The sequence below is a fragment of the Magallana gigas genome, chromosome 1, assembly GCF_963853765.1.
Source record: "Magallana gigas chromosome 1, xbMagGiga1.1, whole genome shotgun sequence".
NCBI lineage: Eukaryota > Metazoa > Mollusca > Bivalvia > Ostreida > Ostreidae > Magallana > Magallana gigas.
The window spans coordinates 21,751,016-21,766,596 of NC_088853.1; the positions used below are offsets into that span (position 1 = coordinate 21,751,016).

The 15,581-nt window shown below is 33.1% G+C and overlaps 2 protein-coding genes, 1 long non-coding RNA gene and 1 pseudogene across 4 annotated transcripts in view; 2 read left to right on the forward strand and 2 right to left on the reverse strand.

Moving 5' to 3' along the window:
* The window catches only part of LOC117688438 (putative 2'-deoxynucleoside 5'-phosphate N-hydrolase 1), a 361,826-nt gene that overhangs the window by 152,523 nt on the left and 193,722 nt on the right, over positions 1–15,581 (reverse strand). The window lies entirely within an intron of this gene.
* The window catches only part of LOC136276429 (cytochrome P450 3A19-like), a 49,251-nt pseudogene that overhangs the window by 21,406 nt on the left and 12,264 nt on the right, over positions 1–15,581 (reverse strand).
* Positions 4,026–9,478, forward strand: LOC136276471 (uncharacterized). 2 transcript variants are annotated; one of them, XR_010714922.1, is made up of 5 exons: positions 4,026–4,891; positions 5,632–5,704; positions 7,761–7,822; positions 8,029–8,079; positions 8,580–9,478. It is a non-coding gene; the product is annotated as an uncharacterized lncRNA (long non-coding RNA). The 2 variants fall into 2 exon arrangements; XR_010714921.1 differs by having other exon boundaries at positions 4,531–4,861.
* On the forward strand, positions 9,560–15,077 carry LOC117687811 (uncharacterized). Its single transcript, XM_066077835.1, has 8 exons — positions 9,560–9,711; positions 11,185–11,418; positions 11,569–11,829; positions 12,582–12,848; positions 12,984–13,277; positions 13,731–14,030; positions 14,424–14,720; positions 15,070–15,077. Exons 1-8 carry the CDS (start codon positions 9,654–9,656, stop codon positions 15,075–15,077), a joined length of 1,719 nt encoding a protein of 572 aa, XP_065933907.1. The 5' UTR covers positions 9,560–9,653.

Here is a 15,581-nt window from a genome sequence, read left to right on the forward strand (position 1 = left end):
GAGCATTGTTACTTCACTGTTACTTTGTATACTAAATAAACATTACCAGTTTTTATGTACTTCAACAATATGTTAAGTTTAAAACAACTCTATGGAACAAATGAACAAAAACACAAAAAAGGAACTTGGCTGTCATTGCAAATGAAATTAACAATAAAAAAACTTTAAAATAAAACTCTCTTACCTCAGAAGTGAGAAGAACCTGGTAAGAATATGCTCAGATGTAAATATTTTGTAGAACAAACTCTATTACAGGACAGCAAGTGCTTCTCAGGTGCCTGCTACGCCCAAACTGACCACACTCGCACGGGTATTTTAAATGCCTAACCAGTTGAGTGAGTTTTAGGTACTCAAAATAAATCTATGGACACCTGATGTTGATTAAAGTATATATACAGGTAAAAACTATGGCAAACAGTTTGGACACTAAATGTGACAATAACCAATATGCAGTCTTTAATCCGGAGATTGTTTACACCGCTAGTAAAAATCCAAAGGCATCAAAGTAAAGATGATTTACATTAACAAGGCTGTGCCAAAATGATAAGAAAACTGAAAATAATTAACAAAAGACACTATAACAATTGAATCTCAAGTACCAATACTCTAAAAATAATCATACAGGATTGTGACGGTTATTGGTGACCATACTTTCTAAATTTAAACAGACATTCCCTTCAAAATGAACAATTGGAACAGGATATACCCATAAGTATAATATATAACTTTCTTACTTTAATGGCTTATCAGCATGTAAACAATATGCACTCAATATCAAAACACAATTTCACAATAAACATTTGCCACACAAAAACATATGTAGGAAAATACAGAAGTAATAAAGTTTACAGATGCATCAAAGATCAATAAAGATGAAATGTATCAATATATTTTGAATACTAAGTAGTTATGTTAAAAGATAAGAAAAAATATATGAATACAATTATGTAACACGATGAGTTCATTCCGAATTTTATCTTACTATTTAAATAGTTGCGTGGTATTATATATTTGGACTAATAAATAAACTATAATTACAAACTTATAATTAAGAAAATATCATGATTTACACTTACGCTTTGCAGGGACAGACTCCACTACGATAAATCTTGCTATCAAAGAGACATGAAATGTAGGAATCGTGCTCGGAAGCACGTGCTTAAACTAACGCAAAACGTTTGTACAACGTTTCTATATTATGAAAGAAAAACACAAATCCGGACGAAATTGAAAATTATTCCGGAGACGGAACACTCCCCGTCTGATATCTTAATGATATTACATCAAACTTAAACTATTGTCACTTAACCTAAGATATATTTTTATACAGAAATTGAGTTTCAATTACACATACTGTGTATGATAAAAACTAAATAGTCATACAGATTTCAAAAGTACACAAATGCCTGAATTGTGCAACAACAAGAACAACTAAAGTCCATCACTGTTCGAGAAGAACAACGATCTCGTGCACTGGTCGGATGTATGAATTAACTCTTCCATTCCGGCTAACCTTGAGCTCTACTTTACGCACTAGATCATCTTCTCCAAGAAACACTTTGGTGACAATTCCTAAGGGCCAATCGTTACGATGCACGTCTTTATCTTTAAGTAAGATGACATCATTAACCTGGACATTCCTCTCTGTCTGGTGCCATTTCCTACGGTTCTGTAAAGTGTGTAGATATTTCTTTTTTCCACTTATCCCAGAATATAGTAGCAAGATGTTGTGCTCTTTTCCACTGGACACGCAACAAGTCTTTGGAATCTGTCTCACAGGAAATCCTTTCATGCATGGAATCCGTTTTTTGCGCAAGTAACATATTTGACGTATAAGAATGAATGGTGAATCTGAATCCGATGAAACAGCCGATAGAGGGCGATAATTGATAAATGCGCTCGGAAAGTGACCAAACCTTCGTGCGTCAGTCCAACTATGCCATGATCTAGTAGCATATTATCGAGAATTCGACGTGTCAGACCGATTAGCCTTTCCCACACACCACCCATGTGGGAAGCATGGGGCAAATTAGATTTCCAAACAGTCCCTTCATTGTAAAGGTATTTTTTTCACTGGGGTATCTACGACACAGATTGCATCTATGCGTAAGGATCTATGGCACCAAGAAAGTTTGTACCCCTATCTGACCTAAACAACTTCACTTTTCCTCTTATAGCGGTGGACCGTCTTAGCGCATTTATGAATGAGGATGATGACATCTCTTCGAGCACTTCTATATGCACTGCTCGGGTCACCAGACAGGTGCTGTTTGCAGAGGATCCTCTTGTTTAACGTGTAATAACGTCCCACGGTCCGAAAATGTCTACGCCCACAGAGGTAAAATGAGGTTGACCTGGAATCAAAAGATCTTCTGGTAGGTCAGACATCTTCTGCGATTCACACTGTCGTCGCATCCTCCGGCAAATCACACACTTGTGCAAGATCGAGACAACGAGACGTCTACATCCCGTTATCCAATACCCACTGGATCTCACCTTGCCCTCTGTGAAGTAACGACCTTGGTGACGAACTGACTGATGACACTTGACAATCAGCAGGGTAGCAACATAATGTTCCCCTGGTATAAGTATGGGTAGTGCGCAGACAACGTCAGCTGAAGCTTTCTTCAATCGACCACCAACACGTAGGATGCCATCATCATCTAGGACAGGGTTTAGTGAAAGTATTGAGCTGTTCCTTGGTAAGTTTTGTGATGAGCGTCAGCATGACATTTCTTCAACATGCATTTCTTGTTGAACGGCTCTGATAATACATGTTTCAGCAGCCTTGTAAGAGTCAACAGATTTTAACCGAATCTTTGGTTTGTCTTCTTTCCTGTGCTTAATGAAACGTTTCAAAAGAGCAACACTCTCAATAAGGAGATTCCAATCTTGGCATCTTTCAAATCTGTGAGTCCCAAGTGTAGGCATATACTCAGTTTTCAAACAGGTGCTAAGAATTTCCTTGTCATCCTGTGGATCCACGAGTGCAAATGTCTTACCATTTGTGTGTGTGTGTGTGTGTGTGTGTGTGTGTGTGTGTGTGTGTGTGTGTGTGTGTGTGTGAGAGGAATCTTGGCAAGGAAACTGGAGGGTCCATTCAACCATGCACATTTTTGTAGATCTTGAGGTGATAACCCCCTGGTGCCTTCATCTGCAGGGTTAAGACTTGTAGGTACATAAGACCACTGTTCAGGTTGACTAAGATTTCTTATTTTCTCCACTCTATTGGAGACATAGACAAAGAAACGCCTTGTGTCGTTGTGGATATAACCTAAAGCAACATGACTGTCTGTGAAATATTTCACTTCCTGAAACTCAGTGTCAATATGGTCTTGAACTGTTTGAGCTATTTCAACCGCTAAAACAGCTGCACATAATTCAAGTCGTGGAATTGTGTGACCAGTTAGGTGCCACTTTTGACAAATCCTACTTGTTGGGATCCATCCTCATAGTTGTCCTCATGTTGGATACGGCTGCAATTGTCTTTTCTGAGGCATCACAAAAAGTCAGTAGTTCCTTCTTTAGGGACTTGCCCAGATTTGGTGTAATAACACATGGTTTGTGGACGTTCTCCAAGACTTGTAATGATGACTTTCAGTGGTTCCACTGTGACTTTAAAGGCTCTGTCAATGGGTCATCCGAATTTGAAGTGTCTGAGACGATTTGTCTGAGGATATGTCTCCCTGTTATGATAACAGGTGCCAGGAAACCAAGTGGATCATATATGCTGTTGACTGTTGATAGGACACCTCTTCTGGACAAAGGTTTGTCATCTGTCGAGATACTGAAGTGGAAGTTGTCGTCTGCGAGATTCCAGTTGATGCCAAGACTTCGCTGTATTGAAGGGTCGTCTTCTAGATCAAGTTGGTAGACACCTTTGGCAAGATCTTCAGGATCAAATGCTTCCATCACAATAGGACTATTTGAGGTAAATTTATGAAGTCTGAGATTGCCATTTTGTTTCAGGGCGTCTTGAGTGTTCTGTAGGAAGCTCGTGGCCTCTTCAGCAGTGGGGCAGGAGGTTAGGCCATCATGTACGTAGCAATTACGGCAGATGAATTCTGACACCTCTGCTCCGTGTGTGCTCTTGGATATCTCAGCTATTTTCTTCAGGCCATATGTTGCGACAGCTGGAGATGGTCTATTGCCAAATATATGTACGTGCATACAGTATTCCTTGAGATCCTTGTCGACATCACTGTCTTCATGCCAGAGAAATCTTAGATATCTCAAGTGTTCTTCTGTGACTTTGAAACAATGTAACATGTGATGTATGTCTCCAACAAAGGCAACCATTTCCTTGCGGAACCGAAGTAGTATGCCCAAAAGACTGTTCGTCAAATCGGGTCCCTGAAGTAGGACATCGTACAGGGATATGCCATTGTATGTGGCGGAGGAGTCAAACACTCCTCGTATTTGGTCAGGCTTCTTGGGGTGGTAGACCCCAAAGAGCGGCATATAACAGTACTCTTGGTTCTCTACAAGTGGTTCTGCAGGACCAGCATGTTCTTTGTTGAACATTTTCTCCATGAATGCGGTGAAGTGCTGTCGTTTGGTGTCATTCTTGCGAAGACTGTTTGCGAGAATGGTAGCTCGCTTTACCGCCTGTGGTTTGTTGTTTGGTAGTTTCTGTCGGTGTTTTTTGAAGGGAAGAGGGGCTTTCCAGCTCCCGGTGCAGTCCCTTCGGAACCCTTATCCATAAGTCTGATGAATTGTCTATCCTCCTCAGAAAATCCAATCTTCTCATCGTGGATGGATCTAATGAATACGTCATGATCAACAGCATTCTGAACAATAATCGGTTTGATCATGGTAGACCTGCTGCTGGTTTCCTTGACTTCAAAACTGTTGTTGCAAGGTAGGAATGAAGATGGACGTCCATTTCTAAGTATGTTTATCTATAAATTTTTTACTCAAAAATACACATTTCTACTTAATACTGTTCGTGATAAAGATAAACGTCTATCACGGACAATGTTAAGTAAAATGCTGATATCCTCGATTTAAAACCAAATATGATAATAATTCTATCTGGGTTCGTTTTAAATTGATATGTCAATTTTTCAAAAATCAATGAACCGGTATTAATCTATCCAACTCGTGTTAAAAGATTTAAAAAGAAAGTAACCAAATAGGATTTCGTTGCTTTTCTGTTAAGCATTTATCCACTAATACGTTCATTAACTTTGTAACATTGTATTTTTTTTATTCATTAGTTCTAATGTTCAGTTGAAATTATTCGATATTTTGTTAAAATGTACAACGTTTTAATTTTTTAAATTTAATTTGTTATTAAAACAGTTAAAAAAAAATATTTTGTGACCCCAAAGTATAAAGTTATACGACCGACCTATTCTGTAATCTATGAAATTTAAAAAGATAAAAATCATGAATCAATTCTGTTTATATTCTTTACACAACAACTGATTTTTTGAAGATAAGCTGTTCTTATTCCCTAAACTGAAAGCCAACTGAAAGTTATTTAAGGATTTGAGAGTCTAAAAACGGGTGACTGAATTGCCAAATTTTGCAACAAGGTCTCCTGTTAGTCATTTTTTCAGGTTTTAATCTCGTTTTACATGTAAGGTACTTACTGAGTATCATTGTATGTTTTTATTTCATTATCAGGCAGTGGCTCTTGAGTCAGCAGAATTCGGTGTAACATGTAACGCCATTTGTCCTTCAACAGTTAATACTCCTCGTAAGTATTCATTCCCTGTTATGCATTAATAAAACATTGAGTCCATAGATTATCAAGTTAGATGTGCACTATGAACATATTGATATACAACTTAATAAAAAAAATCGTTCTAAAGCAGATATTTTTTATATATATGTTAATGAGATATTACATCGCGTGCATTTAAACCAAAAAGGGAATAAGTATTTTTTTTTTTGTAATATATAAACGATTAAAATACATACAATGCTTCGATATCGTATTGAACCAATGTAAGCATTTTAAACGACAACCCCCCCCCCCCCCCCCCCAAACAAACTTTAATACTATACATTGAAATTATTATTGTAGAGCAGTACTATAGGTTATTATTTTTAAATGTTATTAACGATTAAATTTATTTGACAGCTTATAATTACCTTATTATTTATTGGTTGATTTAAAATTCATTAGTTGGGATACACAAAATGTGTACGTATTTTTCACTTTTAGTAAAATGTCCGCATGAAATACAGTATTTTGTTTTTATCTTTTACGGTACTCTGTAGACTCTTAAGTGTATAAACACGATGTTGGTACTACTAACACAGAACTTAAAACGACAAATAGATATAATAAAGTACATGTATTCAATTACACGCATGCTTATTGGAAACACATTTATTCTCAATTCTTTTTAAAAATCAATTTCGCGCATAATTTATTGCAAGCGCTGTAATTTAACAAATGAGGGTATTTGCTTGACAAAAATATTCCAGAAAAACCTTTGAGTCCAATTAACTTTAGCCTTTTTAAACGGAAAATAATGTTAAGTACAATTTTTATGATTTTAAAGTCTTAACTTTAAGCATATTTTATTTAAGCTTCGTTTACAAAGCAGACCTTAAATACAAGAACGACGAATAATTGCCGTGGACACTAGAGAATTCGCGTAAAAGATTTCGGAAATTATATATAAATCATATTTACTTCTCAGTTTATGTGTTAAATTTAATTATGAGAAAAAAAGACTTCAAAATTTAAAAGAAATATATTTACAGCATACAGGGAAAAACAATTTTATCATGACTATCAAGCAAATATATCCATTTTTTTAAATGTCGAAAACTAAAGGTCGTAACGTTCAAGGCTTTGTTTCCACAATCGTGAAGGGCAAGTTGTATATAGACAGTTCGTGCGTTGATGCAGACATTTATCTTGGAAAGAGTAAAATTCGAGGAAAACATTGTTTTCCGGGGTAGAGGTTCTGTTTTTGAAGTTTTACCCTGTTTAATTAGATTCTTGCACTTTGATTCGTCTGTAGTGTAAAATACATTAAGTATATGTGTATGTGAATAAGTATAATGATTGTTCCGAAAGTGACCTTTTATTGTTGTGTGCACAGCATGAGTGTTGATCGAGCATGTGATCGACAGCCAAAGACAAGCTAAATTGTTGACCAATTGATTTATATGTATTCAATTTTTTTATTATTATGTGTGGATAAAATATAAAGCTGTAATGTAATTTGCACATTAACTTTAAGACCGTAAAAGCACGTAGTAAAAAATAAATGTATATAGTAGTACAAATACAACATAAATAATCACTTTTATTTTCTTACTAATGAACGGTCTTAAACGCTACGAGCAATAAAAATGAGGAAATGGAAGAATTACTTCATTTCCCACGCATAATTTAATTGGGATCACCTGTGCCATTTAGAAAAATTATGAATAAGCTATTGAACAAATCCAAATCCTATCAAATAAACACTTTATTAACTCAAATTCAAGTTCTACATGATCTCAAAAAATACGAGCTAAAAAGACCACCTATATTTCGATGGAATTGGTTAAATACCCACGACACACTTCACATAAAAAATCATGTTATTTCCTACACGTTATCGCGAGTGCACTGTGGGGAAAAGGATAACGTCAGACAACAAAAGTTGACGTAAAGTTACTGTAACGTCACAATGATCGAAAGAGGCGCAGAGTTAATAAGTAAACATACTGTGGCGATACTTGCATAAATCTTCACCATATGAATTGTTTTACAAAATCTAAGAGGAGGTGTATTGGTTTAATTTTAGTTGTAACGAAGATGATAAAAGATTTTCAGAAGACTTCTACCAAAAGCTTTGACGAAATAAAAGTAAGAATTGCCTTATTTATGTCCAAAGGATGTGATCAAATGAATCCTCTCAATGAATATTGTTTGGTTTTTTCTTAGTAAGTTGGAGATCGTTTCAAGTAGAGACTATTAAAATGACGAAATAATATTTTTGACTTATATTATAGATAAATTATTCTTAATGTGTGGTACGTAGGTAATTTATGTCATCATAAAATTTCTTGAAGGAGGAATATCTACAGTGTATGCCTACAAAACGGTTCACAGAGGCTAGCCAGGTAGTAATATACTATATATATATATATATATATATATATATATATATATATATATATATATATATATATATATATATATATATATATATATAAAAGAGCGGGGTGGTCGTGGCCATTTTAAACTGTGTTCGTTACCTTAAAAAATATATCTCTCTATAAATATATAGTGAATTACCACAGTTCAAGGCTTAAAGCAAATATCATTTTGTATGATTTCAAATGATACCCAAACATGAAAGAATTTATGTGTTTTATTTGTAAATAAATGATCTGTTTTGTTTTTAAAAATCACTTCAATCAAATTGCTTCTATGTACAATTCGTGCAGATAATATCTATCTATATATATTTAAGGACAAAACTTTTTATTTGACTTAATATATAATCTATAATAATAGATATTTCACCAAGTACTGGTACATTTTAAAAAGTTAAGATAACTTTTTTCAGACTATACTTGTTTAGCAAACCAAATCGATTTTCATTTTTTATGCATTGTAGATAGCTGATTTGGTTGTTTTCCTTTGCTCCCCTGCTGGAAACAATATGACAGGCACAGCGATACATGTGGATGGCGGCTACACAACATCATAAAAAAACAACCAAGAATGGCTGTCAAAGATACATCCATTATAATCCAAACCTATCCTTATTGCTATGATTTACGAATGTGTCAAATAAAAACTGTTTTCTTAATTTTCCAAGGAAACATCTCGACTTTCACCTCCAACGAAGCAGTTTACTGAGTAGTTAAATAATAATTATAAAAGAAAGTTTTAATGATGCTACCATTTAAAGCATAATTGAAATATGTTTACTTTTAAAAACATGAATAATTAATTAAAGCGATAAAGGAAGAAGGAAATTCATTGTACTCACGTACATAATATGTATACTTGAATATGCCGAGGAAAACACGTTCGTTCCAGAAAAAAATAATTCCTCACATAAACACGTATCATTCATAGTTTATGTTCATTATCAAATGTTGCGTTAAATAATATACTATAAGTATTCAATGAAAATCGTGTATAAAATCTTAGTCATGTTTTTACATTTAGTTAATAAAATAAAACTGTACTATTTTGTCAACTGAATGTAACATACTTAAGTCATACAAGGTGACTGAATCAGAAACCGTTGCTATACCGTTTCAATTTTCTTATCTACAAGTCTATTTTCATTTTTTTATGGCGGGATTTCATTCTGGGCTGAGTGCTATTGACTAAATCTTTCTCAATCTAATTTTTTTCTTCAATTTACGCCTTTAATATCTGTATCGGTACATTCATGTAAAATATGTTATTCAATACTAAACCAAAAAAATAAAACACAACAAAAGAAATAAATTTAAAAAAAAGTGTTTGTTTCCCAGTAGGTCTGATTAAAAACAAAATGGATATCCGCATCAGTAATTAGCTAGTGCTTCCTTGTTTAACTAAAAAAAAATATCAGGATTCGTAGTTAATGACCGAAAACTTTATATCACAATAAAATTATCGTCAAATGTAGGCGTGTTCATTTGGTAAGAGGAAAAAAAATGAATTTACAGCGTTCGTCAACATATCTGAAAAAATGAAACCGACTTCGTTTTTTCTATTTCTATTACTTGTTCTACCAGAAAGATCGAAAGGTAATTTTCTTAATTTATTGATATTCTTTTTAAATTTAAATACTTCTTAATCATATCTGTATTAAAACAAGCTGTAACTGCATTTAATCAAATTAATATGCATATACTTATACGGTAGTTTTTTTTTATATTCTTAAAAGTGCTCTAAATTTGTTGAAAATATTGAGTTATCAAAGAAAATAAAATTGCTATGTTAAAAGGTTAACTACTTTGAAATTATTTTTCTTTAAATCAAGTTTCGACTGCATCAAAGAAATTTAGGCTTTATACTGTAGTTTTGAATATTATTTAATCATCGTTTTGATTTGTTTTAATTCTTGGGTTAACAAAACAATTGAATCCGTTGGCCAGTTTTGGTCTATATCATTAAAGGGGCATGGTCACGATTTAAATCAAATTTTATTTTTATGTTTTTATTAATTACAATGCTTTAGAAATGCATTTCTAAGGATCAAATTAAATTTGAGAGTCATTCGTAGAGTTATTAGCACGATACAGGGCTCACAATTCTTAATCATGTAAACAAAGCTCGTACCCTGTTTTGTGTAATAGGTTCAATATACCAGTAAAAAATAATTTTTCTTGCTTATTTGTCTATCTTTTTATTCATTTTAAGCCTATATAAACAGTTCCTAACGTTTAACACATTCGTTTTAGGTTTAAAAATTATTACTTCAACATTCAAAATGTAAACAAACGCTTTGTTTACATAGCGAAGAATTTCAAGCTCCGTAACTCGCATTTAACTCAACAAATGGCACTCAAATTTCGGATGCCTATAAAAAATGCCCCTCTGAAGCATTGTAAATATCAAAATCAAAAAACAAACAAACAATTTTTGACCAAAATCGTGACCATTCCCCTTTAACAACAATATAATCAATTTCATTTTGACAGTGAGAGTAGACCATTTGCTACATATTGGTTTTGTTGATTTGTTGATACCCTTTGCGATAGATCAACATTTTAAAAGAATGACTGTTCCAATCTTATAAATTAAATATCTAAATAGCTTCCTGTCATTTGATAAAACATGTATGTAATATATTGATAGTAAGACTATTTTAATAAACGGTGTGAACTAAAACTGTTCAAAATTAACGTGTTTATCATAACTTCTTTTTAGTTAAATTGTTACATTAGAGTATTTTGCTCTTCAGTGTATAATTATAATTTCAGTTATTTTTGTTCCAGTGTTTAATTGAAAAACAAACCCTTTTAATGTATGATTTCTTAAAAAAAAATTATATATATTTTGTGCAAAGGTGTCATTAATATTTCTTAGATCAAAAAGACTTAAATTCAAAATGGTAAATAACTTATAAATGTCCTTTAATCAACAAATACAATTGTATATATACATTTGTAAACGTATTAAACAATTGAAAAAAAACATGTTTTCCAACATAATGGAAAAAACCGCTAAAAACCAACAACAAAATACAAATGAAATTCAATTTAAAACTTTTACAGGACAATCATTTGAGATAAAATCCCATTTTATGAATGGAGATATGATGTTCACATGGTCACATGAATCCAAATACCATGACGTAAGCGTGACGTGTGACGGACGTCACTTAGGATTCACGAGAGTTTATGATAATAAAATTGTCCTTAAGGATATCCTTAACTACAATATTGTCGAGGTTCTTGTTCGTGCCACGATTCGCTCTACATACGTCGAAAGTAGGATGACTTTTCATCGTAAGTGCGCTATGTGTTCATGTTATTTTCTTCCTTATTGAAAATACCTCTATCAGCTTAACTTGAAACGTAGAGAATGACATTGCACAATTATTATTTAATCAGAAATAAGTATACCAAAGACACTATTGTGATTTTTTTAAAATTCAGAATCAGTGTTAGAAGTGAAAGAAGGAAGCAACGTGACGCTGTACATACCAATCCCAACCACAGCTAAAACGTTGTTTCAGCTGACAGATTCTGGTGCTAGCATGCCTCGTTACGCTGTGTCTGCAAATGATTTAACAACATCATCCAGGTTGTTTACATTTGTTTTATCAAATGTTTCAGCGACTGATGAAGGCTACTACGCATTAGGATACGATGTTCAATCTTTTAGAACAAATCATGGAGTCGTGCTTGTAGTCAATGGTAAAAATGATAAACTTTGTACTTTGTGTTTTACTGTATCTCATTACATATTTTAAAAATTAAGCAGAGGTGCGTATATTTTTTCATAGAAAAATATTTGTGTTTGATAAAAGGATACTTTCAGTTTTTTAGTAGTAGTCATGCAAGCACATTAAAAGCACATTAAAAGGGGGGATCAACAAAAGTTGGAGAAAAGAGTGAAAGGTTCAAATCGTATGGAGACAAAAAATAACTGGCGGGTTTTAAGATTAAATTCCAGATATACTCGTATGTTTGGAAAGAAAAGTAACTATCAGCTAACAATAGGCTTTTTTAAAATGTATTAAAACAATTTTTTATTCTCAGTCCTTATTTATGTCTATATTTCTGTCCGTAAATCATTAAATAAAATAAAACGTAACATATTTTTATACACGAATTGCTGTGAAATTCAGCGCTTCCGGAAAATGAAAGGTGCCCTGAAGTGCAATACCTAAAACGTTCTTCTAGGATAATTTGTCGGGAATACACATATTTTTCAAACCGATTTTTTTAACTTGAACCAAGAAGTACATTGACCACTAATATTAAAGAAACTATTATAACATTTCACATATTTTTGAACAATTAGTGGACACTTTGTTTTTTGCTTTGAAATTATTCTACAATACTTGGACTGGATTTATGATTATTGTGGTCTGTGTATACAGTACTCAATTTTTTAAATCTTATTTTCGTGTCCACATTTACATTTATTGCAGTTTAATTTTCAGCTTTGCCAGACAATCCAAAAATCACAGGAATACGAAATATTCCCATAGGTCAATCAACAACACTGAAATGTCACAGCATATCGCGGTCGAGGCCACTTTATTTTAAAAAATTTCCCGCCATCGTTTATACGTGGATGGTGAACAATACAGTCGTCCAGTCTGATAGCCAGACACTGACCATGAACGTAACTTCCTATACGTATGTCCAATGCCAGGCTAGAGAGCAGTTTACATCAATAAGTGACTTTGCGTACATGCAACCTCTATGTAAGTAAATAATTTATGTACAAACACCAATCAATTTCAAATGCCAAAAAGTTTATTCTTATTCCTTTACTCCATAAATCATTTTAACCATTTGTTTATTTCATTTAAAATATTGTACATTATTAATGTATACAGATGGTCCGGAAGCTGTGACGATGACTCCCGAATTCAACACACGTGTAAAGTTGCATAATGGTGCAAGCTTTGGACCAGTATTCTGCATGGCAGACTGCAATCCGCCTTGTACATTCCAATGGAGAAAAGTGAATTTGGATGGGACAATCGATGAAGTTATAACAACAGCAAATTTACCAAGACAGACTGTTAATAGCACGGAACCTCTGAAATACCAGTGTGTGGCAATTGGTGATTACAAAAACAGTCGTGGTTCAAATACAGTCTCCACGGAAATAAACATAGATGTGCAATGTAAGAGTGTTATAATTCAATTTTGGTTGTAACGCGCTTTCTGATTGGCTAAAAAATATTTTATTTCGTATAAAGCATGTTGCCTACGTCATGTTAAACTAACGTCAAAAACATATCAATCCGCCTGACGTTACGATTGTATCTTAAATAATTTGGCCTCATTTTAAAGGTCAAAAGTTGGAGTGAATTAGTAAAATATTGTTACTGGGTAAAACAAGACATATGCAATAATTTAACAAAAATAATAGCCATAAGAAACTCCTTCTTTTTTCATGTGTACATTGTATTGTTATTTGACACAAACCAGATTCCTTACATACATCGTTTAATTAAAAACTTTGTGACCTGGAAAACTTCCATCCAACCAAAACTTTGAGATTAATATTTTAACCAAAATAATTAAATATATCTCAATTTTCTCTGAATCAATGAAGCATTTGATTTTACTTAAAGATCTTGCTAAACCGACCATTCTCGGAATTATAAACGGGAACATAATCACAGAAAATATCATACAAGCCAAGGAAGGAGCGTCTGCTGTAATTCAATGTTCGTGTGCAGGCAATCCAAAGCCCAAGGTTTATATAACCGGTAATGATGAGAAAGGAGACATTTCATGGTTACCAGGGAAAAAAGCTGAACCTATGTATAGTTATCAGAAACTTGAGTGTGAACACACGAAAGAGTATACTTGTGATGCTTATAATGACCAACTCAATCATACCTCAAGTTCAATTCATCTGTTCGTAGAATGTAAGTAATACTTCATCTTCTTGGCAGTTTGGCATACAAAATCGTTATCCCCGTTTTATGCATAGCAAAGTCGTAAAATTCTAAGCAAGATGCATGTAAACAAAAGCAACGACTTTGTTTTGATAATATGTTAAACACCGAATATATGGTTCAATATTGGTATAAAAATACAGTGGACATTGCTTATGTATGTTTATAACGAATCAGTAAGAAAGGAAAAAAAGTGAGAAAGAAAGAAAGAAATGAATTGCTTGAAATATATCCTTCACTTCCAAAACAAACGTTTTCAAAAAATGTGTGCTTGGTATCTTTCATATAACTTGACAACTTGTAAATACATTTTGACCGTAACGAAAATACAGTTTTATTTTTTTGAGGAATTATTTTTTCAAGGCTCTCCAAGGTTAGACGTTAATACAACGTTCTCTCTGCATTATCAAGAAAACATCGATGGGTATGTTGTTTTAAAAGTTCCCTTGATCTCGTACCCAAAGCCAAAAGACGCCACTTGGTTTGGACCCAGGAGGGAACAATTTCAACTTGACGCTGCCTCAACCATTAGCCAAGGGGACAAACCACACCAGTTTTGGATTCACTCTGAGATTCATATCATTACTAAATCCTCCTTTGGATATTATAAACTCTTTGTCGAAGGGGAAGAAATTCTAACCATTATAATAGGAAACAAAGGTAAACCTAAGTTTATATATTTATATATATATATATATATATATATATATATATATATATATATATATATATATATATGTTACTGATGATTGAAAATGATTCTCTTATTTTATGGATTTTAAGCCTACACTTGTAAGGATATCCATAATTTTTATAATTGAACGAATAATGCCTCTTTAAACATATTATACAATTACTTTACAAAGATAACAATAAATATAGGATGTAAACAATTAGAAATAAACGGTCAAGTACATTTTATTTTGATATTGAACATAATTTTAAGTGCCCAATTTAGATATCGACATATACAATTATCAAAACAGGAAATAAACTTGTTTAATTTTAGGTAGCTAAACACAGTTTCGTATAAAATCCAGGGGGTTTTTCTCTGGGGAAAAGCATGATGGGTAGGGATTTTCCTGCTATTTTTATGCGGTATACATGAAAATAACATTTTTAAACTCTCAGTTGCATAATATAGTAAATTATCTTTCGAATACATGAAAAAAGTATGTAGAAACATTTTAAAAATTAATTTTGTGAGACTCTAAAATAAAGGGCGGTAACTCCAAAAACATCCCGATTTTACACATGCAGAATTTCATGAATTTTTTAGCGGGTAACATAGCTCTTTAAAAAGCTGGCGAATGTACCCTGAAAATACTATGAAATGATGCCTAAGGACTTGTTCTTGAAAATGTACAGAAATAAAAATGGCTGATTTGGTTGCATTCTGCTTTTAGGGGGAACCTAAAATGCATGGGTGTACTGCATTTAGAGGCACCCTTTTGTCTATTTTCCGCATGTTTTGAGTGCCAAATAAATTCTAGCATTAAGTTACATGTGCATTATTTTTAA

Excerpts from the sequence above, each read along its gene's own strand:
- LOC117687811 (XM_066077835.1), top strand. The coding sequence starts at position 9,654 with ATGAAACCGACTTCGTTTTTTCTATTTCTATTACTTGTTCTACCAGAA. Across the intron at positions 9,712-11,184 it reads TCTACCAGAAAGATCGAAAG|GACAATCATTTGAGATAAAA; the intron begins GTAATTTTCTTA and ends AAACTTTTACAG. Across the intron at positions 11,419-11,568 it reads AAGTAGGATGACTTTTCATC|AATCAGTGTTAGAAGTGAAA; the intron begins GTAAGTGCGCTA and ends TTTAAAATTCAG.